At 50.8% G+C, this 23,388-nt stretch overlaps 1 protein-coding gene across 1 annotated transcript in view; it reads right to left on the bottom strand.

The window, feature by feature from the left end:
- The window catches only part of CCDC191 (coiled-coil domain containing 191), a 177,775-nt gene that overhangs the window by 116,440 nt on the left and 37,947 nt on the right, over positions 1–23,388 (bottom strand). Inside the window, exons 12-14 of the mRNA XM_063956784.1 lie at positions 22,305–22,387; positions 22,060–22,161; positions 21,486–21,629 (exon numbers count right to left, since the gene is read on the bottom strand). Coding sequence (XP_063812854.1) covers positions 21,486–21,629; positions 22,060–22,161; positions 22,305–22,387 — 329 coding nt within the window. The remainder of the gene's footprint in view (positions 1–21,485; positions 21,630–22,059; positions 22,162–22,304; positions 22,388–23,388) is intronic.

Here is a 23,388-nt window from a genome sequence, read left to right as displayed (position 1 = left end):
TAATGCCCTGCTGGCACTACCTGATGCCCAGCCCTGCAGTATTCAGCACTCTCTCTATTAATGCCCTGCTGGCACTACCTGATGCCCATCCCTGCAGTATTCAGCAATCTCCCTATTAATGTCCTGCTGGCACTACCTGATGCCCATCCCTGCAGTATTCAGCACTCTGCCTATTAATGCCCTGCTGGCACTACCTGATGCCCATCCCTGCAGTATTCAGTACTCTCCCTATTAATGCCCTGCTGGCACTACCTGATGCCCATCCCTGCAGTATTCAGCGCTCTCCCTATTAATGCCCTGCTGGCACTACCTGATGCCCATCCCTGCAGTATTCAGCACTCTGCCTATTAATGCCCTGCTGGCACTACCTGATGTCCATCCCTGCAGTATTCAGCAATCTCTCTATTAATGCCCTGCTGGCACTACCTGATGCCCATCCCTGCAGTATTCAGTACTCTCCCCGTTAATGCCCTGCTGGCACTACGTGATGCCCATCCCTGCAGTATTCAGCAATCTCTCTATTAATGCCCTGCTGGCACTACCTGATGCCCATCCCTGCAGTATTCAGCAATCTCTCTATTAATGCCCTGCTGGCACTACCTGATGCCCATCCCCACAGTATTCAGTACTCTCCCCGTTAATGCCCTGCTGGTACTACGTGATACCCATCCCTGCAGTATTCGGCACTCTCCCTATTAATGCCCTGCTGGCACTACCTGATGCCCATCCCTGCAGTATTCAGCGCTCTCCCTATTAATGCCCTGCTGGCACTACCTGATGCCCATCCCTGCAGTATTCGGCACTCTCCCTATTAATGCCCTGCTGGCACTACCTGATGCCCATCCCTGCATTATTCAGTACTCTCCCCGTTAATGCCCTGCTGGCACTACGTGATGCCCATCCCTGCAGTATTCAGCACTCTGCCTATTAATGCCCTGCTGGCACTACCTGATGCCCATCCCTGCAGTATTCAGCACTCTGCCTATTAATGCCCTGCTGGCACTACCTGATGCCCATCCCTGCAGTATTCAGCACTCTGCCTATTAATGCCCTGCTGGCACTACCTGATGTCCATCCCTGCAGTATTCAGCAATCTCTCTATTAATGCCCTGCTGGCACTACCTGATGCCCATCCCTGCAGTATTCAGTACTCTCCCCGTTAATGCCCTGCTGGCACTACGTGATGCCCATCCCTGCAGTATTCAGCAATCTCTCTATTAATGCCCTGCTGGCACTACCTGATGCCCATCCCTGCAGTATTCAGCAATCTCTCTATTAATGCCCTGCTGGCACTACCTGATGCCCATCCCCACAGTATTCAGTAATCTCCCCGTTAATGCCCTGCTGGTACTACGTGATGCCCATCCCTGCAGTATTCAGTACTCCCTCTATTAATGCCCTGCCGGCACTACCTGATGCCCATCCCTGCAGTATTCAGCGCTCTCCCTATTAATGCCCTGCTGGCACTACCTGATGCCCATCCCTGCAGTATTCAGCGCTCTCCCTATTAATGCCCTGCTGGTACTACCTGATGCCCATCCCTGCAGTATTCGGCACTCTCCCTATTAATGCCCTGCTGGCACTACCTGATGCCCATCCCTGCAGTATTCAGCACTCTGCCTATTAATGCCCTGCTGGCACTACCTGATGCCCATCCCTGCATTATTCAGCACTCTGCCTATTAATGCCCTGCTGGCACTACCAGATGCCCATCCCTGCAGTATTCAGCAATCTCTCTATTAATGCCCTGCTGGCACTATCTGATGCCCATCTCTGCAGTATTCAGCGCTCTCCCTATTAATGCCCTGCTGGCACTACCTGATGCCCATCCCTGTAGTATTCAGCGCTCTCCCTATTAATGCCCTGCTGGCACTACCTGATGCCCATCCCTGAAGTATTCGGCACTCCCCCTATTAATGCCCTGCTGGCACTACCTGATGCCCATCCCTGCAGTATTCAGCGCTCTCCCTATTAATGCCCTGCTGGCACTACCTGATGCCCATCCCTGCAGTATTCAGCGCTCTCCCTATTAATGCCCTGCTGGCACTACCTGATGCCCATCCCTGCAGTATTCAGCACTCTCCCTATTAATGCCCTGCTGGCACTACCTGATGCCCATCCCTGCAGTATTCAGCACTCTGCCTATTAATGCCCTGCTGGCACTACCTGATGCCCATCCCTGCAGTATTAAGCACTCTGCCTATTAATGCCCTGCTGGCACTACCTGATGCCCATCCCTGCAGTATTCAGCAATCTCTCTATTAATGCCCTGCTGGCACTACCTGATGCCCATCCCTGCAGTATTCAGTGCTCTCCCTATTAATGTCCTGCTGGCACTACCTGATGCCCATCCCTGCAGTATTCAGCGCTCTCCCTATTAATGCCCTGCTGGCACTACCTGATGCCCATCCCTGCAGTATTCAGCGCTCTCCCTATTAATGCCCTGCTGGCACTACCTGATGCCCATCCCTGCAGTATTCAGTACTCTCCCTATTAATGCCCTGCTGGCACTACCTGATGCCCATCCCTGCAGTATTCAGCGCTATCCCTATTAATGCCCTGCTGGCACTACCTGATGCCCAGCCCTGCAGTATTCAGCACTCTCTCTATTAATGTCCTGCTGGCACTACCTGATGCCCATCCCTGCAGTATTCAGCGCTCTCCCTATTAATGCCCTGCTGGCACTACCTGATGCTCATCCCTGCAGTATTCAGCACTCTGCCTATTAATGCCCTGCTGGCACTACCTGATGCCCATCCCTGCAGTATTCAGCGCTCTCCCTATTAATGCCCTGCTGGCACTACCTGATGCCCATCCCTGCAGTATTCAGCACTCTCCCTATTAATGTCCTGCTGGCACTACCTGATGCCCATCCCTGCAGTATTCAGCGCTCTCCCTATTAATGCCCTGCTGGCACTACCTGATGCCCATCCCTGCAGTATTCAGCGCTCTCCCTATTAATGCCCTGCTGGCACTACCTGATGCCCATCCCTGCAGTATTCAGCGCTCTCCCTATTAATGCCCTGCTGGCACTACCTGATGCCCATCCCTGCAGTATTCAGCGCTCTCCCTATTAATGCCCTGCTGGCACTACCTGACGCCCATCCCTGCAGTATTCAGAGCGAGGAGAAGGATTCGCACTCTCTGTGTTCATCTGATCACTTCTACAGTGTAACTGCATTTATTACAGATATTTCTATGTAACACTGGGTGGAAGAGCTTGCTGGGACTTGTAGTGTCAGATTGTCCGAGTCTGCTGTAAGTGAAGACTATTATGCTGCAGACACTGACAATAGTCATTATGGACTGGATGAGAGCTGCACACAGATGATCCTGTGCTCTGTAGCCAGATATAGCCAGCGGGCGATGCCAGGTGCAGCTGAGTGGGTGTAACTGGGCGACAAGTGGCCGCGCACACACACAGACTGAGGGGCCTAATTCAGGGTTGATTGCAAAACAAAATTTCTCTTACGTCCTAGAGGATGCTGGGGACTCCGTAAGGACCATGGGGTATAAACGGGCTCCGCAGGAGACATGGGCACCTAAAAGAACTTTTCCTATGGGTGTGCACTGGCCCCTCCCTCTATGCCCCTCCTCCAGACCTCAGTTTGATTCTGTGCCCAGAGGAGAAGGGTGCACTGCAGAGAGCTCTCCAGAGTTTTCTGTGGAAAAATAATTTTGTTAGGTTTTTTATTTTTAAGTCCTGTTGGCAACAGGCTCCCTGCATCGTGGGACTGAGGGGAGAGAAGCAGACCTACTTAACTGATAGGCTCTGCTTCTTAGGCTACTGGACACCATTAGCTCCAGAGGGAGTCGGAACACAGGTCTCACCCTGGGGTTCGTCCCGGAGCCGCGCCGCCGTCCTCCTCACAGAGCCGGAAGATAGAAGCCGGGTATGAGAAACAAGAAGACATCTCAGGCGGCAGAAGACTTCAGATCTTCATGAGGTAAGGCGCGCAACGGTAAGCTGCGCGCCATTGCTCCCATACACAACACACAGACAGCACTGATGGGTGCAGGGCGCAGGGGGGGGCAACCTGGGCAGCAATAAACCTCGTTTTTGGGCAATAAGGTGCTATTAGGCTGCGGAGGCAGCAAATAGATGATCCCCCGCCATTTTTGTGAAAATTGAAGAGGGACCGAAGCCCGCCGCTGGGGGGGCGGAGCTTGATCCCTCAGCACTAACCAGCGCCATTTTCTCCACAGAGCTGCATGAGAAACGCTGGCTCCCCGGACTCTCCCCTGCTGAACGCTTCAGAGGTTGGAAAAAAGAAAGGGGGGGCACATTGGCGCGCAGTGAGTGTCATTTGGGCGCTGGGTGTGTGCTGGCAACTCTCTCTCTGTCTCTCCTAAGGGCCTGGTTGGGGTTTTGTCCCCTTATAGGTATATCCCTGTGTGTGTGGGGGGTCGGTACGTGCGTGTCGACATGTCTGAAGCGGAAGGCTTCTCCAAGGAGGAGGTAGAGCAGATGAGTGGTGTGTCCCCGTCGGTAGTGCCAACTCAGGAATGGATGGACATGTGGCATACGTTGAATGCAAGTGTGACATCTTTACATAAGAGGCTAGATAAGGCTGAATTCGGGGAGGCGTCAGGGGGTCAATCCTCGGATTGGACCGACTCACAGGGCCCGTCTGGGTTTCAAAAGCGTCCCTTGGCAAAAATTGTGGACACAACTACTGACACGGACTCTGACTCCAGTGTCGACTATGATGAAGCTAAATTGCACCCTAAGGTGACAAAGAACATTCAGTGTATGATTATAGCAATAAGAGATGTGTTGCATATTGCTGATGAACCCTCTGTTCCTGACACGAGGGTACACATGTTTAAGGGAAAGAAACAGATAATGAACTTTCCCCCATCTCATGAACTTAATGAGTTTTTTGAAAAAGCTTGGGAGACTCCGGATAAGAGACCGCAGATTCCCAAAAGAATTAATATGACATACCCCTACCCTACACAGGACAGGGTACGTTGGGAATCCTCTCCCACTGTGGACAAGGCTTTAACGCGCCTGTCAAAGAAAGTGGCGCTACCGTCTCCAGACACAGCGGCCCTCAAGGATCCTGCGGATCGCAGGCAGGAGACTACTTTAAAGTCTATTTATTCACATACTGGAGCTTTGCTAAGTCCGACAATTGCGTCGGCATGGGTATGTAGCGCAGTTTCAGCCTGGACAGATAACCTGTCGGCTGACCTTGGTACCATGGATAGAGATACTGTTTTGTTAATTCTAGACCATATCAAAGACGCAGTATATGAGAGACGCTCAAAGGGACATTGGATTACTGGCTTCCAGAGCCAATGCCATGGCTATTTCAGCGAGAAGATCCTTATGGACCTGCCAGTGGACGGGTGATGCGGATTCCAAAAAGCATATGGAGGTTCTACCCTATATGGGAGACGTGTTATTTGGGGATGGGCTGGCGGACCTGGTTTCCACAGCTACCGCAGGTAAATCTATCTTTTTACCGTTTATTCCCCAACAGCAGAAGAAAACTCCAACATATCAGATGCAGTCCTTTCGGTCACAAAAGTCCAGAAGAGGTCGGGGATCCTCCTTCCTTGCCAGAGGTAAGGGTAGAGGGAAAAGAACACCTGCTTCGGCTGGTGCCCAGGAACAGAAGTCCTCCCCGGCTTCTACAAAACCCACTGCATGACGCTAGGGCTCCCCTGCGGGAGTCCGCACCGGTGGGGGCTCGTCTTCGACTCTTCAGCCAGGTCTGGGTCAGCTCAGACCTGAATCCTTGGGCATTGGAAATAGTTTCCCAAGGCTACAAACTGGAATTCGAAGAGGTGCCCCCATGCCGAATTTTCAAGTCGGCTTTACCAGCTTCTACCCCAGACAGGGATGTAGTGTTAGCTGCAATTCAAACACTGTGTCAACAGCAAGTAATTATCAGGGTTCCCTTGAACCAACAGGGAAGAGGGTACTATTCAACCCTCTTTGTGGTCCCGAAACCAGATGGTTCGGTCAGACCTATTTTGAATCTAAAATCCCTAAACCTGTACATGAAAAGATTCAAATTCAAGATGGAATCGCTCAGGGCGATAATAGCCAGCATGGAGGAGGGGGAGTTTATGGTGTCACTGGACATAAAGGATGCTTACCTTCCTGAGATTCGCTGTACAGGATTGTCATTACCAATTTCAGACGTTGCCGTTTGGGCTTTCCACGGCCCCAAGGATTTTCACCAAGATAATGGCGGAAATGATGGTGGTCCTGCGCAAGCATGGAGTCACAATTATCCCATACTTGGACGATCTCCTGATAAAGGCGAGATCAAGAGAGCAATTGCTGAGCAATGTGACACTCTCTCTGAGAGTGCTCCAGCAACACGGTTGGATTCTAAATCTACCGAAGTCACAGTTGATTCCGACAACTCGACTAACGTTCCTAGGTATGATACTGGATACGGAACAAATGAAGGTTTTTCTCCCGTTGGAAAAAGCCCAGGACATCCAGAACATGGTCAGAGACCTGCTAAAGCCAAAAAGAGTGTCAGTTCATCAATGCACTCGTGTTCTGGGGAAAATGGTGGCAACCTACGAGGCCATCCCCTTCGGCAGGTTCCATGCAAGGACGTTTCAATGGGACCTTCTGGACAAATGGTCCGGGTCCCATCTACATTTACATCGGAAAATAACACTGTCCCCCGGGGCCAGGGTGTCTCTTCTATGGTGGCTGCAAAGTGCTCACCTTCTGGAGGGTCGCAGGTTCGGAATTCAGGACTGGATCCTGGTAACCACGGACGTGAGCCTCCGAGGATGGGGAGCAGTCACCCAAGTAAGACATTTTCAGGGACTGTGGTCAGACCAGGAGTCCTGTCTACACATCAACGTGTTGGAGCTAAGAGCCATATACAACGGCCTTCGACAAGCGGAGAGTCTTCTTCGCAGCCTACCGATTCTGATTCAATCAGACAATGTCACAGCAGTGGCTCATGTGAACCGCCAAGGCAGGACAAGAAGCAGAGCCGCGATTGCGGAAGCAACCAGGATTCTTCGCTGGGCGGAAAATCACGTAAGCGCTCTGTCAGCTGTCTTCATTCCGGGAGTGGACAACTAGGAAGCAGACTTCCTCAGCAGACACGATCTCCATCCAGGAGAGTGGGGACTTCATCAAGAAGTCTTTGCAGTGATAACGGGTCTTTGGGGAGTTCCTCAAATAGACATGATGGCGTCACGCCTCAACAAGAAGCTTCGGAGGTATTGTGCCAGGTCCCGGGACCCTCAGGCAGTAGCAGTAGACGCCCTGGTAACGCCATTGGTGTTCCAATCGGTCTACGTGTTTCCTCCTCTTCCTCTCATCACAAAGGTGTTGAGGATCATAAGGTGAAAAAGAGTACAGACAATACTCATTGTTCCAGACTGGCCTCGAAGGGCCTGGTACTCAGATCTTCAGGAGATGCTCACAGGAGATCCCTGGCCTCTTCCTCTAAGGGAGGACCTGTTGCAGCAGGGTCCCTGCGTGTTCCAAGACTTACCGCAGTTACGTTTGACGGCATGGCGGTTGAACGCCGTATCCTAGCTGAGAAGGGGATTCCGGAGGAGGTCATCCCTACTCTAATAAAGGCTAGAAAGGAGGTGAGGGTAAATCATTATTACCGTATCTGGCGAAAATATGTGTCGTGGTGTGAAACCAAGAACGCCCCTACGGAAGATTTTCATTTGGGTCGTTTTCTCCACTTCCTACAGACAGGAGTGGATATGGGCCTGAAATTAGGCTCTGTTAAGGTACATATTTCGGCCCTCTCGATATTCTTTCAGAAGGAATTGGCTTCTTTTCCAGAAGTCCAGACTTTTGTAAAGGGAGTGCTACACATCCAGCCTCCTTTTGTGCCTCCAGTGGCACCATGGGACCTGAACGTGGTGTTGCAGTTCCTAAAATCACACTGGTTTGAACCACTCAACAAGGTTGAGTTGAAATTTCTTACCTGGAAGGTGGTCATGTTGTTGGCCTTAGCATCTGCAAGGCGAGTGTCAGAATTGGCGGCCTTGTCTCACAAGAGCCCCTACTTGATTTTTCATGTTGATAGAGCGGAATTGAGGACACGCCCTCAATTTTTGCCTAAGGTGGTTTCTTCATTCCATTTGAACCAACCCATTGTGGTGCCTGTGGCTACGAGTGACTTGGAGGATTCCAGGTCCCTAGATGTGGTCAGGGCCTTGAGGATTTTTGAAGCCAGGACGGCTAGAATTAGGAAAACAGAGGCTCTGTTTGTCTTGTATGCTGCCAACAAGATTGGCGCGCCTGCTTCGAAGCAGACTATTGCTCGCTGGATCTGTAACACGATTCAGCAGGCTCATTCTACGGCTGGATTGCCGTTACCGCATTCGGTTAAGGCCCATTCCACTAGGAAGGTGGGCTCTTCTTGGGCGGCTGCCCGGGGCGTCTCGGCATTACAGCTTTGCCGAGCAGCAACTTGGTCGGGGTCAAACACTTTTGCTAAATTCTACAAGTTTGATACCCTGGCTGATGAGGACCTAGCATTTGCTCAGTCGGTGCTGCAGAGTCATACGCACTCTCCCGCCCGATTGGGAGCTTTGGTATAAACCCCATGGTCCTTACGGAGTCCCCAGCATCCTCTAGGACGCAAGAGAAAATAAGATTTTAAACCTACCAGTAAATCTATTTCTCTAACGTCCTTGAGGATGCTGGGACTCCGTAAGGACCATGGGGGGAATAGACGGGCTCCGCAGGAGATAGGGCACTTTAAGAAAGCTTTGGATTCTGGGTGTGCACTGGCTCCTCCCTCTATGCCCCTCCTCCAGACCTCAGTTTTACACTGTGCCCAGAGCAAGATGGGTGCACTGCAGAGAGCTCTCTGCCTAGAAGCATTTTTGTTTGGATTTTTACTACTTTTTCACAGGGAGCACTGCTGGCAACAGGCTCCCTGCATCGAGGGACTGAGGAGAGAGGAGCAGACCTTCTTGTAAAAGATAGGCTCTGCTTCCTTGGCTACTGGACACCATTAGCTTCAGAGGGGGTGAACGCAGGTTCTTACTGGGCATCCACCCCCGGAGCCGCGCCGCCGTTCTCCTCACAGAGCCAGAAGTACAGAAGACAGAAGTCGGCAGAAGACTTCAGCTTCACTGAGGTAACGCACAGCACTGCAGCTGTGCGTCATTGCTCCCATACACCTCGCACACTCTGGTCACTGTAAAGGTGCAGGGCGCAGGGGGGGGCGCCCTGGGCAGCAATATAAACCTCTGCATGGCAAAAAGACTATATACATGTACAGGTGGGCTCTGTACATGTATATAAAAGAGCCCCCGCCATATTTTACTAAGTTTGAGCGGGACAGAAGCCCGCCGCCGAGGGGGCGGGGCTTCTCCCTCAGCACTCACCAGCGCCATTTTCTCTCCACAGCACTGCTGAGAGGAAGCTCCCCGGACTCTCCCCTGCTTACACACGGTGAAAGGGTGCTTAAAAGAGAGGAGGGGGGGGCACATATTTGGCGGTTTACATATTACACAGCGCTGCTGGGGAAAAAACTATTTGTGTGATCTCCAGGGTTATTGCGCTGGGTGTGTGCTGGCATACTCTCTCTGTCTCTCCAAAGGGCCTTGACAGGGATACTGTCTTCAGAAAAGTGGTTCCCTGTGTGTGTGAAGTGTGTCGGTACGCGTGTGTCGACATGTTTGACGAGGAAGGCTCGCTTACTGTGGAGAGGGAGTGTTTGAATGTCAGGTCGCCGTCGGCATCGCCGACACCGGAATGGGTGGATATGCTGAATGTCTTGAATGCAAATGTCAATCTATTGCTTAAAAGGTTAGACAAGGCAGAAGCTAGGGATCAGTCAGGTAGCCAGTCCATGCCTGTCCCTGTGGTGCCAGGCCCGTCGGGGTCTCAGAAGCGCACCATATCCCAGATCGATGACACAGATACCGACACGGATACTGACTCTAGTGTCGACTATGAAGATGCAAAATTACAGCCGAAGGTGGAGAAAGGTATTCGGTACATGATTATTGCCATTAAAGAGGTTTTGCATATTACTGAGGAACCCCCTGTCCCTGACACGAGGGTACACATGTATAAAGAGAAAAAGCCTGAAGTCACTTTTCCATCATCATTTGAATTAAGTGAATTGTGCGAAAAGGCTTGGGACGCTCCAGATAGGAAACCACAAGTTCCCAAAAGGATTCTTATGGCGTATCCCTTTCCACAAACTGATAGGATACGCTGGGAATCTTCACCAAAAGTGGACAAGGCGCTGACACGCTTGTCCAAAAAGGTGGCACTGCCTTCTCAGGATACGGCTTCCCTCAAGGAACCGGCTGATCGCAGGCAGGAAATTACCTTGAAGCACATTTACACTCATTCAGGTACTATTGCTAGACCGGCTATGGCGTCGGCCTGGGTTTGTAGTGCAGTTGTGGCATGGGCAGATTCCTTATCTACGGAAATTGACACCTTAGATAGGGACGCCATTCAAATGACCATAGAGCATATCAGAGATGCTGCCTTGTATATGAGAGATGCTCAGAGAAACATTTGTTTATTAAGCTCCAGAATAAATGCTATGTCTATTTCTGCTAGGCGACTCCTGTGGACCCGGCAGTGGACGGGGGATGCCGATTCTAAGCGGCACATGGAGTCCTTGCCGTACAAGGGGGAGGAGTTGTTTGGAGACGGCCTCTCGGACCTTGTCTCTACGGCTACGGCTGGTAAGTCGAATTTCTGACCTTATGTCCCCCTGCAGCATACTAAGAAGGCACCTCATTATCAAATGCAGTCCTTTCGTTCCAATAAAAACAAGAAGGTGCGGGGATCGTCCTTTGTTACCAGAGGGAAAGGCAGGGGAAAGAAGCTGCACACAGCTAGTTCCCAAGAGCAGAAGTCCTCCCCTGCGTCTGCAAAGTCCACCGCATGACGCTGGGGCTTCACGGGGGGAGGCAGATCTGGTGGGGGCTCGTCTTCGGTTTTTCAGCCACGTCTGGGTTCACTCGCAGGTGGATCCCTGGGCATTAGAGATTGTTTCTCAGGGATACAGGCTAGAATTCGAAGACTTGCCTCCTCACCGGTTTTTCAAATCGGCTCTGCCGGCTTCCCCGTCAGAGAGGGAGTCAGTGTTGGCAGCAATCCAAAAATTGTATGTTCAACAGGTGATTGTCACAGTTCCTCATCTTCAGCAGGGAGAGGGATATTATTCAACCCTGTTTGTGGTCCCAAAACCGGACGGTTCGGTCAGACCCATTTTAAACCTAAAATCTCTGAACTTGTACTTGCAAAGGTTCAAGTTCAAAATGGAATCACTCCGGGCGGTCATCACCAGCCTGGAGGGGGGGGGGATATTGGATGGTGTCCCTGGACATAAAGGATGCTTACCTTGATGTTCCGATATTCCCCCCCCCCCCATCAGGCGTTCCTGAGATTTGCAGTGCAGGACTGTCACTACCAATTTCAGACGTTGCCGTTTGGCTTTCCACGGCCCTGAGGGTTTTCACCAAGGTAATGGTGGAAATGATGGTGCTCCTGCACAGGCAGGGGGTCACAATTATCCCATACTTGGACAATCTCCTAATAAAGGCGAGATCTCGGGAGAAGTTGCTGGACAGCGTGTCTCTGTCCATGAAGACGTTGCAGCTACACGGCTGGATTCTCAATATACCGAAGTCCCAGCTAGTTCCTACAACGCGTCTGACCTTTTTGGGCCTGATTCTAGACACAGACCAGAAAAAGGTTTTTCTTCCGATCGAAAAGGTTCAGGAACTCATGACCATGGTCAGGAACCTATTGAAACCAAAGAAGGTTTCAGTGCATCAGTGCACGCGGGTCCTGGGGAAGATGGTGGCTTCATACGAGGCCATCATTTTCGGCAGATTCCATGCGAGGACTTTTCATTGGGACCTCTTGGACAAGTGGTCCGGGTCCCATTTACAAATGCATCAAAGGATCACCCTGTCTCCCAGAACCAGGGTATCTCTCCTGTGGTGGCTGAACAGTGCTCACCTTCTAGAGGGTCGCAGGTTCGGCATTCAGGACTGGGTCCTGGTGACCACGGACGCAAGCCTCAGAGGCTGGGGAGCAGTAGCACTGGGAAGAAATTTCCAAGGTCTCTGGTCAAGCCTGGAGACTTGTCTCCACATCAACGTCCTGGAGTTGAGGGCCATATACAACGCCCTGCGTCAAGCGGAGAACTTACTTCGGAGAAGACCGGTTCTGATTCAGTCAGACAATGTCACGGCAGTGGCTCATATAAACCGCCAAGGCGGAACAAGGAGCAGAGTGGCCATGGCAGAAGCGACCAGGATTCTACGCTGGGCGGAAGGCCATGTAAGCGCGCTGTCAGCGGTGTTCATCCCGGGAGGCGGACTTCCTCAGCAGACACGACCTGCATCTGGGGGAGTGGGGACTTCATCAAGAAGTCTTTGCACAGATCGCCGATCGGTGGGGACTGCCTCAAATAGACATGATGGCGTCCCATCTGAACATAAAGCTAAAGCGGTATTGCACCAGGTCAAGGGACCCTCAGGCGGTAGCGGTAGACGCTCTGGTGACACGTTGGGTGTTCAGATCGGTTTATGTGTTTCCTCCTCTTCCTCTCATACCCAAGGTGTTGAGAATTGTAAGAATAAGCAGGGTCAGAACAATCCTCATTGTTCCAGATTGGCCACGGAGGACTTGGTATCCGGAGCTGCAAGAGTTGCTCACAGAAGATCCGTGTCCTCTTCCTCTAAGGCAGGACCTGCTGCAGCAGGGGCCCTGTCTGTTCCAAGACTTACCGCGGCTGCGTTTGACGGCATGGCGGTTGAACGCCGGATCCTAGCAGAAAAAGGAATTCCGGAGGAAGTCATTCCTACCCTGATCAAGGCTAGGAAAGACGTGACGTTGAAACATTATCACCGTATATGACGGAAATATGTTTCTTGGTGTGAGGCCAGAGCTGCTCCTACGGAGGAGTTCCATTTGGGCCGTCTACTTCACTTCCTTCAAACAGGAGTGACTTTGGGCCAAAAATTAGGGTCCATAAAGGTCCAGATTTCGGCCTTATCCATTTTCTTTCAAAGAGAATTAGCCTCTCTTCCTGAGGTACAGACTTTTGTGAAGGGGGTGCTGCATATTCAGCCTCCCTTTGTGCCTCCGGTGGCGCCTTGGGATCTTAACGTGGTGTTACGTTTCCTCAAGTCACCTTGGTTTGAACCACTTAAAACTGTGGAGTTGAAATACCTCACGTGGAAAGTGGTCATGTTGTTGGCGTTAGCTTCGGCAAGACGTGTTTCCGAATTGGCGGCTTTATCGCATAAAAGCCCATACTTGGTTTTTCACGTGGATAGGGCAGAGTTGAGGACTCGTCCTCACTTTCTGCCAAAAGTAGTCTCATCTTTTCATGTGAACCAACCTATTGTCGTGCCTGTGGCTACAAGGGACTTGGAGGATGCAGAGTCCCTGGATGTAGTCAGGGCTTTGAAGATTTATGTGACCAGAACGGCTCGGATCAGGAAGACTGAAGCTTTGTTTGTTCTGTATGCGCCCAACAAGGTTGGCGCCCCTGCTTCAGAGCAGACTATTGCTCGCTGGATCTGTAACACGATTCAGCAGGCGCATTCTACGGCAGGATTGCAGTTACCGAAATCGGTTAAGGCCCACTCCACTAGGAAAGTGGGCTCTTCTTGGGCGGCTGCCCGAGGGGTCTCGGCATTACAGTTGTGCCGAGCAGCTCAGGTGTCTGAGCTCCAATGCAAAAGATGGGAGCAAATCCACATTCTATAAGGTCAACCATATCATTCCTCATCTATCTCTCTATCTACATTATCTGTATAATAATAATTATAATAATAATAAATTAACTAGCTGATGTGCCCGGTTTCAACTGGGCAAAGGTTTGCTGAGCAGAACATTTTACTCCTCTTGACCTCTTAGGAGTGGAATTTGGAAATAACGGTCACAGTTTCCAGACCACCTGACAGGTGCACAGGAAGAGTTCACCAACTGTCACATTTTCCAGAGCACAATGGTGATGCATTGTGAATGGCAGGTGGACGTTTTGCCACATAACTCCGAAACAAAGCAACCAATTACAACACCAATATTTTTCTCCAAATCTACAGACAAAAGGGGGTATCCAATTAGCCGCGGTCAATTACTGCAGTTAATTGTCTCGCCAGGGGTAATCCTATTAGCTCCGATAAGCCAGCGCAAGACACGGCTTATATGGGATTTTGTTTCACCTGCATCGGGCAGGCGAAACCAAATCCCCAAAAAGAGAAACGGGGCTGTTTTTACCGAAAACACACAGGTTTCACTGAACCAGTGTGTTTTCGTGAGAATTTTTTTATTTTTTTTTATTTGTACAGGCAACCACAATGGATAGCCAGTAAAAAAATATTGGTGAAACATCTGGAAAAAATAAGATTTTACTTACCGGTAAATCTATTTCTCGTAGTCCGTAGAGGATGCTGGGCGCCCGTCCCAAGTGCGGACTTCTTCTGCAAGACTTGTATATAGTTTTTGCTTACATAAGGGTTATGTTATAGTTTTTCGGTGATACCGTGGCTATGTTGTTGTTCATACTGTTAACTGGGTAGTTTATCATAAGTTATACAGTGTGATTGGTGTGGCTGGTATGAATCTCGCCCTTAGATTTACAAAAATCCTACCTCGTACTGTCCATCTCCTCTGGGCACAGTTTCCCTAACTGAGGTCTGGAGGAGGGGCATAGAGGGAGGAGCCAGTGCACACCCAGAATCCAAAGCTTTCTTAAAGTGCCCTATCTCCTGCGGAGCCCGTCTATTCCCCATCTTCATTACGGAGTCCCAGCATCCTCTACGGACTACGAGAAATAGATTTACCGGTAGGTTTAAAATCTTATTTTTCCTCTAATGGACAAACATTTTCCTCTAAATGTGCAGTGCAGGTGGGGCAGATGTAACATGTGCAGAGAGAGTTAGATTTGGGTGGGGTGTGTTCAAACTGAAATCTAAATTGCAGTGTAAAAATAAAGCAGCCAGTATTTACCCTGCACAGAAACAATATAACCCACCCAAATCTAACTCTCTCTGCACATGTTACATCTGCCCCCCCCTGCAGTGCACATGGGGGGTAATTCAGACCTGTTCGCTCGCTAGAGTTTTTTTTCAGTCCTGTGTTCACATAGGCGCCGCCCATAGGGGAGTGTATTTTAGCTGTGTAAGTGTGTGATCGCATGTGTTGTACAAACAGATCTTGTACAGTATCTGCGCAGCCCAGGACTTACTCAGCCGCTGCGATCACATCAGCCTGTCCGGGGCCGGAATTGACGTCAGGAACCCTCCCTGCAAACGCTTGGACATGCCTGCGTTTATCCAACCACTCCCAGAAAACGGTAAGTCGCCACCCACAACCGCCCTCTTCCTGTCAATCTCCTTGCGATCGCCCGTGCGAATGGATTCTACGCACAAACCCATCGCTGAGCGGCGATCCGCTTTGTACCTGTGTGACGCGCCTGCGCATTGTGGTGCATACACATGCGCAGTTAAGACCTGAGAGCCCGCTGTACGAAAACACAGCCTAGCCATCAGGTCTGAATTACCCCCATGGTTTTGCCCATTAGAGGAAAAATAAGAATTTACTTACCGATAATTCTATTTCTCGTAGTCCGTAGTGGATGCTGGGGACTCTGTCAGGACCATGGGGAATAGCGGCTCCGCAGGAGACAGGGCACAAAAGTAAAAGCTTTAGGATCAGGTGGTGTGCACTGGCTCCTCCCCCTATGACCCTCCTCCAAGCCTCAGTTAGGATACTGTGCCCGGACGAGCGTACACAATAAGGAAGGATTTTGAATCCCGGGTAAGACTCATACCAGCCACACCAATCACACTGTACAACCTGTGATCTGAACCCAGTTAACAGCATGATAACAGCGGAGCCTCTGAAAAGATGGCTCACAACAATAATAACCCGATTTTTGTAACAATAACTATGTACAAGTATTGCAGACAATCCGCACTTGGGATGGGCGCCCAGCATCCACTACGGACTACGAGAAATAGAATTATCGGTAAGTAAATTCTTATTTTCTCTGACGTCCTAAGTGGATGCTGGGGACTCCGTCAGGACCATGGGGATTATACCAAAGCTCCCAAACGGGCGGGAGAGTGCGGATGACTCTGCAGCACCGAGTGAGAGAACTCCAGGTCCTCCTCAGCCAGGGTGTGCCCCTGACCAAGTAGCAGCTCGGCAAAGTTGTAAAGCCGAGACCCCTCGGGCAGCCGCCCAAGATGAGCCCACCTTCCTTGTGGAATGGGCATTTACATATTTTGGCTGTGGCAGGCCTGCCACAGAATGTGCAAGCTGAATTGTACTACACATCCAACTAGCAATCGTCTGCTTAGAAGCAAGAGCACCCAGTTTGTTGGGTGCATACAGGATAACAGCAAGTCAGTTTTCCTGACTCCAGCCGTCCTGGAAACCTATATTTTCAGGGCCCTGACAACATCTAGCAACTTGGAGTCCTCCAAGTCCCTAGTAGCCGCAGGTACCACAATAAGCTGGTTCAGGTGAAACGCTGACACCACCTTAGGGAGAAACTGGGGACGAGTCCGCAGCTCTGCCCTGTCCGAATGGACAATCAGATATGGGCTTTTGTGAGACAAAGCCGCCAATTCTGACACTCGCCTGGCCGAGGCCAGGGCCAACATCATGGTCACTTTCCATGTGAGATATTTCAAATCCACAGATTTGAGCGGTTTAAACCAATGTGATTTGAGGAATCCCAGAACTACGTTGAGATCCCACAGTGCCACTGGAGGCACAAAAGGGGGTTGTATATGCAGTACTCCCTTGACAAACTTCTGGACTTCAGGAACTGAAGCCAATTCTTTCTGGAAGAAAATCGACAGGGCCGAAATTTGAACCTTAATGGACCCCAATTTGAGGCCCATAGACACTCCTGTTTGCAGGAAATGCAGGAATCGACCGAGTTGAAATTTCTTCATGGGGCCTTCCTGGCCTCACACCACGCAACATATTTTCGCCACATGTGGTGATAATGTTGTGCGGTCACCTCCTTCCTGGCTTTGACCAGGGTAGGAATGACCTCTTCCGGAATGCCTTTTTCCCTTAGGATCCGGCGTTCAACCGCCATGCCGTCAAACGCAGCCGCGGTAAGTCTTGGAACAGACATGGTACTTGCTGAAGCAAGTCCCTTCTTAGCGGCAGAGGCCATGAGTCCTCTGTGAGCATCTCTTAAAGTTCCGGGTACCAAGTCCTTCTTGGCCAATCCGGAGCCACGAGTATAGTTCTTACTCCTCTACGTCTTATAATTCTCAGTACCTTAGGTATGAGAAGCAGAGGAGGGAACACATACACCGACTGGTACACCCACGGTGTTACCAGAACGTCCACAGCTATTGCCTGAGGGTCTCTTGACCTGGCGCAATACCTGTCCAGTTTTTTGTTCAGGCGGGACGCCATCATGTCCACCTTTGGTCTTTCCCAACGGTTCACAATCATGTGGAAGACTTCCCGATGAAGTCCCCACTCTCCCGGGTGGAGGTCGTGCTGAGGAAGTCTGCTTCCCAGTTGTCCACTCCCGGAATGAACACTGCTGACAGTGCTATCACATGATTTTCCGCCCAGCGAAGAATCCTTGCAGTTTCTGCCATTGCCCTCCTGCTTCTTGTGCCGCCCTGTCTGTTTACGTGGGCGACTGCCGTGATGTTGTCCCACTGGATCAATACCGGCTGACCTTGAAGCAGAGGTCTTGCTAAGCTTAGAGCATTGTAAATTGCTCTTAGCTCCAGTATATTTATGTGGAGAGAAGTCTCCAGACTTGATCACACTCCCTGGAAATTTTTTCCTTGTGTGACTGCTCCCCAGCCTTTCAGGCTGGCATCCGTGGTCACCAGGACCCAGTCCTGAATGCCGAATCTGTGGCCCTTTAGTAGATGAGCACTCTGCAGCCACCACAGAAGAGACACCCTTGTCCTTGGAGACAGGGTTATCCGCTGATGCATCTGAAGATGCGATCCGGACCATTTTTCCAGCAGATCCCACTGAAAAGTTCTTGCGTGAAATCTGCCGAATGGAATCGCTTCGTAAGAAGCCACCATTTTTCCCAGGACCCTTGTGCAATGATGCACTGACACTTTTCCTGGTTTTAGGAGGTTCCTGACTAGCTCGGATAACTCCCTGGCTTTCTCCTCCGGGAGAAACACCTTTTTCTGGACTGTGTCCAGAATCATCCCTAGGAACAGCAGACGTGTCGTCGGAGACAGCTGCGATTTTGGAATATTTAGAATCCACCCGTGCTGTCGTAGAACTACTTGAGATAGTGCTACTCCGACCTCCAACTGTTCTCTGGACCTTGCCCTTATCAGGAGATCGTCCAAGTAAGGGATAATTAAGACGCCTTTTCTTTGAAGAAGAATCATCATTTCGGCCATTACCTTGGTAAAGACCCGGGGTGCCGTGGACAATCCAAACGGCAGCGTCTGAAACTGATAGTGACAGTTTTGTACCACGAACCTGAGGTACCCTTGGTGAGAAGGGCAAATTGGGACATGGAGGTAAGCATCCTTGATGTCCAGGGACACCATATAGTCCCCTTCTTCCTGGTTCGCTATCACTGCTCCGAGTGACTCCATCTTGATTTGAACCTTTGTATGTAAATGTTCAAATATTTCAGATTTAGAATAGGTCTCACCGAGCCGTCTGGCTTCAGTACCACAATATAGTGTGGAATAATACCCCTTTCCTTGTTGTAGGAGGGGTACTTTGATTATCACCTGCTGGGAATACAGCTTGTGAATTGTTTCCAATACTGCCTCCCTGTCGGAGGGAGACGTTGGTAAAGCAGACTTCAGGAACCTGCGAGGGGGAGACGTCTCGAATTTCCAATCTGTACCCCTGGGATACTACTTGTAGGATCCAGGGGTCCACTTGCGAGTGAGCCCACTGCGCGCTGAAACTCTTGAGACGACCCCCCACCGCACCTGAGTCCGCTTGTACGGCCCCAGCGTCATGCTGAGGACTTGGCAAAAGCGGTGGAGGGCTTCTGTTCCTGGGAATGGGCTGCCTGCTGCAGTCTTCTTCCCTTTCCTCTATCCCTGGGCAGATATGACTGGCCTTTTGCCTGCTTGCCCTTATGGGGACGAAAGGACTGAGGCTGAAAAGACGGTGTCTTTTTCTGCTGAGATGTGACTTGGGGTAAAAAAGGTGGATTTTTCAGCTGTTGCCGTGGCCACCAGGTCCGATGGACCGACCCCAAATAACTCCTCCCCTTTATACGGCAATACTTCAATGTGCCGTTTGGAATCTGCATCACCTGACCACTGTCGTGTCCATAAACATCTTCTGGCAGATATGGACATCGCACTTACTCTTGATGCCAGAGTGCAAATATCCCTCTGTGCATCTCGCATATATAGAAATGCATCCTTTAAATGCTCTATAGTCAATAAAATACTGTCCCTGTCAAGGGTATCAATATTTTCAGTCAGGGAATCCGACCAAGCCACCCCAGCGCTGCACATCCAGGCTGAGGCGATCGCTGGTCGCAGTATAACACCAGTATGTGTGTATATACTTTTTAGGATATTTTCCAGCCTCCTATCAGCTGGCTCCTTGAGGGCGGCCGTATCTGGAGACGGTAACGCCACTTGTTTTGATAAGCGTGTGAGCGCCTTATCCACCCTAAGGGGTGTTTCCCAACGCGCCCTAACTTCTGGCGGGAAAGGGTATAACGCCAATAATTTTCTATCGGGGGAAACCCACGCATCATCACACACTTCATTTAATTTATCTGATTCAGGAAAAACTACAGGTAGTTTTTTCACACCCCACATAATACCCTCTTTTGTGGTACTTGTAGTATCAGAAATATGTAACACCTCCTTCATTGCCCTTAACATGTAACGTGTGGCCCAAATGGAAAATACTTTTGTTTCTTCACCGTCGACACTGGAGTCAGTGTCCGTGTCTATGTCGACCGACTGAGGTAAATGGGCGTTTTAAAGCCCCTGACGGTGTTTGAGACGCCTGGACAGGTACTAATTGGTTTGCCGGCCGTCTCATGTCGTCAACCGACCTTGCAGCGTGTTGACATTATCACGTAATTCCCTAAATAAGCCATCCATTCCGGTGTCGACTCCCTAGAGAGTGACATCACCATTACAGGCACTTGCTCCGCCTCCTCACCAACATCGTCCTCATACATGTCGACACACACGTACCGACACACAGCACACACACAGGGAATGCTCTGATAGAGGACAGGACCCCACTAGCCCTTTGGGGAGACAGAGGGAGAGTTTGCCAGCACACACCAAAACGCTATATTATACAGGGACAACCTTATATAAGTGTTTTCCCTTATAGCATCTTAATATATAATAATATCGCCAAATAAGTGCCCCCCCTCTCTGTTTTAACCCTGTTTCTGTAATGCAGTGCAGGGGAGAGCCTGGGAGCCTTCCTAGCAGCGGAGCTGTGTAGGAAAATGGCGCTGTGTGCTGAGGAGAATAGGCCCCGCCCCCTTTTCGGCGGGCTTCTTCTCCCGTTTTTCTGACAACCTGGCAGGGGTTAAATACATCCATATAGCCCCAGGGGCTATATGTGATGTATTTTTAGCCAGCATAGGTACTTTCATTGCTGCCCAGGGCGCCCCCCCAAGCGCCCTGCACCCTCAGTGACCGTTGGTGTGAAGTGTGCTGACAGCAATGGCGCACAGCTGCAGTGCTGTGCGCTACCTCATGAAGACTGAGAAGTCTTCAGCCGCCGATTTCTGGACCTCTTCTCTCTTCAGTATCTGCAAGGGGGTCGGCGGCGCGGCTCCGGTGACCCATCCAGGCTGTACCTGTGATCGTCCCTCTGGAGCTAGTGTCCAGTAGCCTAAGAAGCCAATCCATCCTGCACGCAGGTGAGTTCACTTCTTCTCCCCTAAGTCCCTCGATGCAGTGAGCCTGTTGCCAGCAGGACTCACTGAAAATAAAAAACCTAACAAAACTTTTACTCTAAGCAGCTCTTTAGGAGAGCCACCTAGATTGCACCCTTCTCGGCCGGGCACAAAAACCTAACTGAGGCTTGGAGGAGGGTCATAGGGGGAGGAGCCAGTGCACACCACCTGATCCTAAAGCTTTTACTTTTGTGCCCTGTCTCCTGCGGAGCCGCTATTCCCCATGGTCCTGACGGAGTCCCCAGCATCCACTTAGGACGTCAGAGAAATGTTGTTTTGCAATCAACCTTGAATTAGGCCTTGAGTGTACTAAGGGGGTCAGAGGAGAATGGATCTCTCGCAGCGGGAATAGGGCTGGTACAGGTACGCGGATGGTGGCGGCAGGATGAATGGGGGGCAGTGCGACGCCATAGATGCGGCATCCTGCATACAGACCAATACCCGTATTTCTGTGTGAGCACTCTGGATAAGCCCCATACTGGATATAGTATAAATGTAAAATACTCTACGTGAGTTAAAAAGGTTTTGCTACAAAGTGAAGCAACAACAAGATGATAAAACACTGCATGGAGCGCAGAGCTCTGCGTCCCGCCACGGTCTTACCTCCATATCCTGTCTGGACTGCGCCACCAGCTTCTTCCAAGGTCCGAGGCCCCAGAATTTCAGCAGCCTCTTCTCGTGGTGCAGCCTCGCCTTCTCACTCAGGTCTCGCTCCCGCTGCAGCCTCCTCTGCTTCTCCTCTTCTTTCTGGGAATTAGAGGGAAGGACAGACGGGTGACAAATGCCGGAGGTACCGACATCAATCACCAGTAAGAGGAAGGGAGGTTTCTGGATTTGGAATTAAGTTGAACAATCCTGTAATCGCTGTTTCTTATAGGGATAATTTGTAACAGCGAATGTTCTGTTTGTAAGATACAAATGTATCATTGAATTTACCGGATGTGTACCTGTAAGAGGCAATGTCGGGACGCCGCGCTCAGTCATGTGACCGCCAGCACTGATATAGTATGTATTCCCTGCAGTGGAACGCCAGGGTGACACTGCACAGTGCATTTACCGCCATGTCTGTTAAAGCTCCGTACGCTACAATTATACTGTGCCCTATATATTGCTTCTTGGGGTGTCACAGATAACACAATAGTGAGGATGGTGGTGAGATTACGCAGCACGTTGTTACCTGTCTTTGCAGCCGCTTCTCCTCTCTCTTCCTCTCCAGCTGACTTTCCTTCTCCGCTGCCTCCATCTCCAGCCTCTGACTCTCTGCTGCCCTCAGCTGGGCCTGAGGGGGACAACAAGGGCTCCGTCAGCAGGGCCACATTATCAAAGAGACAAATCACAGATGTGGATTCAGCAAAGTTACAATTTGTTCAGAGTATAAGTTCCGGGTAAGTTACAGTGTGATACCATGCGGCTTCTCCTCACCAACTTCTCTTCCTCCCGTCTCCTTCTCGTCTCCTCCAGTAACCGCTTCCTTTCTGCTCGCTGTGCTGCCCTCTCCTCCATGGCTGTGACGAGAGACACGAATATGTCAGTAAAATACGCAGAGCAAATATACTGAATAACTGCATGCCTGAAATTATTACATGTCTTCATACCAGAATTACTGCGTCACCACTTGTTCTGAATGACTGCGTCACTGCCTGTCCTCTCCCTGAATGACTGCGTCACTGCTTGTCCTCACCCTGAATGACTGCGTCACTGCCTGTCCTCTCCCTGTAATGACTGCGTCACTGCCTGTCCTCTCCCTGAATGACTGCGTCACTGCCTGTCCTCTCCCTGTAATGACTGCGTCACTGCCTGTCCTCACCCTGAATGACTGCGTCACTGCCTGTCCTCTCCCTGTAATGACTGCGTCACTGCCTGTCCTCACCCTGAATGACTGCGTCACTGCCTGTCCTCTCCCTGTAATGACTGCGTCACTGCCTGTCCTCACCCTGAATGACTGCGTCACTGCCTGTCCTCTCCCTGAATTACTGCATCACTGCCTGTCCTCTCCCTGAATGACTGCGTCACCACCTGTCCTCACCCTGAATGACTGCGTCACCACCTGTCCTCACCCTGAATGACTGCGTCACCACCTGTCCTCACCCTGCATGACTGCGTCACCGCCTGTCCTCACCCTGAATGACTGCGTCACCGCCTGTCCTCTTCCTGAATGACTGCATCACTGCCTGTCCTCACCCTGAATGACTGCGTCACCACCTGTCCTCACCCTGAATGACTGCGTCACCACCTGTCCTCACCCTGAATGACTGCGTCACTGCCTGTCCTCACCCTGAATGACTGCGTCACCGCCTGTCCTCACCCTGAATGACTGCGTCACTGCCTGTCCTCACCCTGAATGACTGCGTCACTGCCTGTCCTCACCCTGAATGACTGCGTCACCACCTGTCCTCACCCTGAATGACTGCGTCACCACCTGTCCTCACCCTGAATGACTGCGTCACCGCCTGTCCTCACCCTGAATGACTGCGTCACCGCCTGTCCTCACCCTGAATCACTGTGT

The sequence above is a fragment of the Pseudophryne corroboree genome, chromosome 2 (assembly GCF_028390025.1).
Source record: "Pseudophryne corroboree isolate aPseCor3 chromosome 2, aPseCor3.hap2, whole genome shotgun sequence".
NCBI classification, from domain to species: Eukaryota; Metazoa; Chordata; class Amphibia; order Anura; family Myobatrachidae; genus Pseudophryne; species Pseudophryne corroboree.
This window is presented reverse-complemented; position numbering and strand designations above follow the sequence as displayed.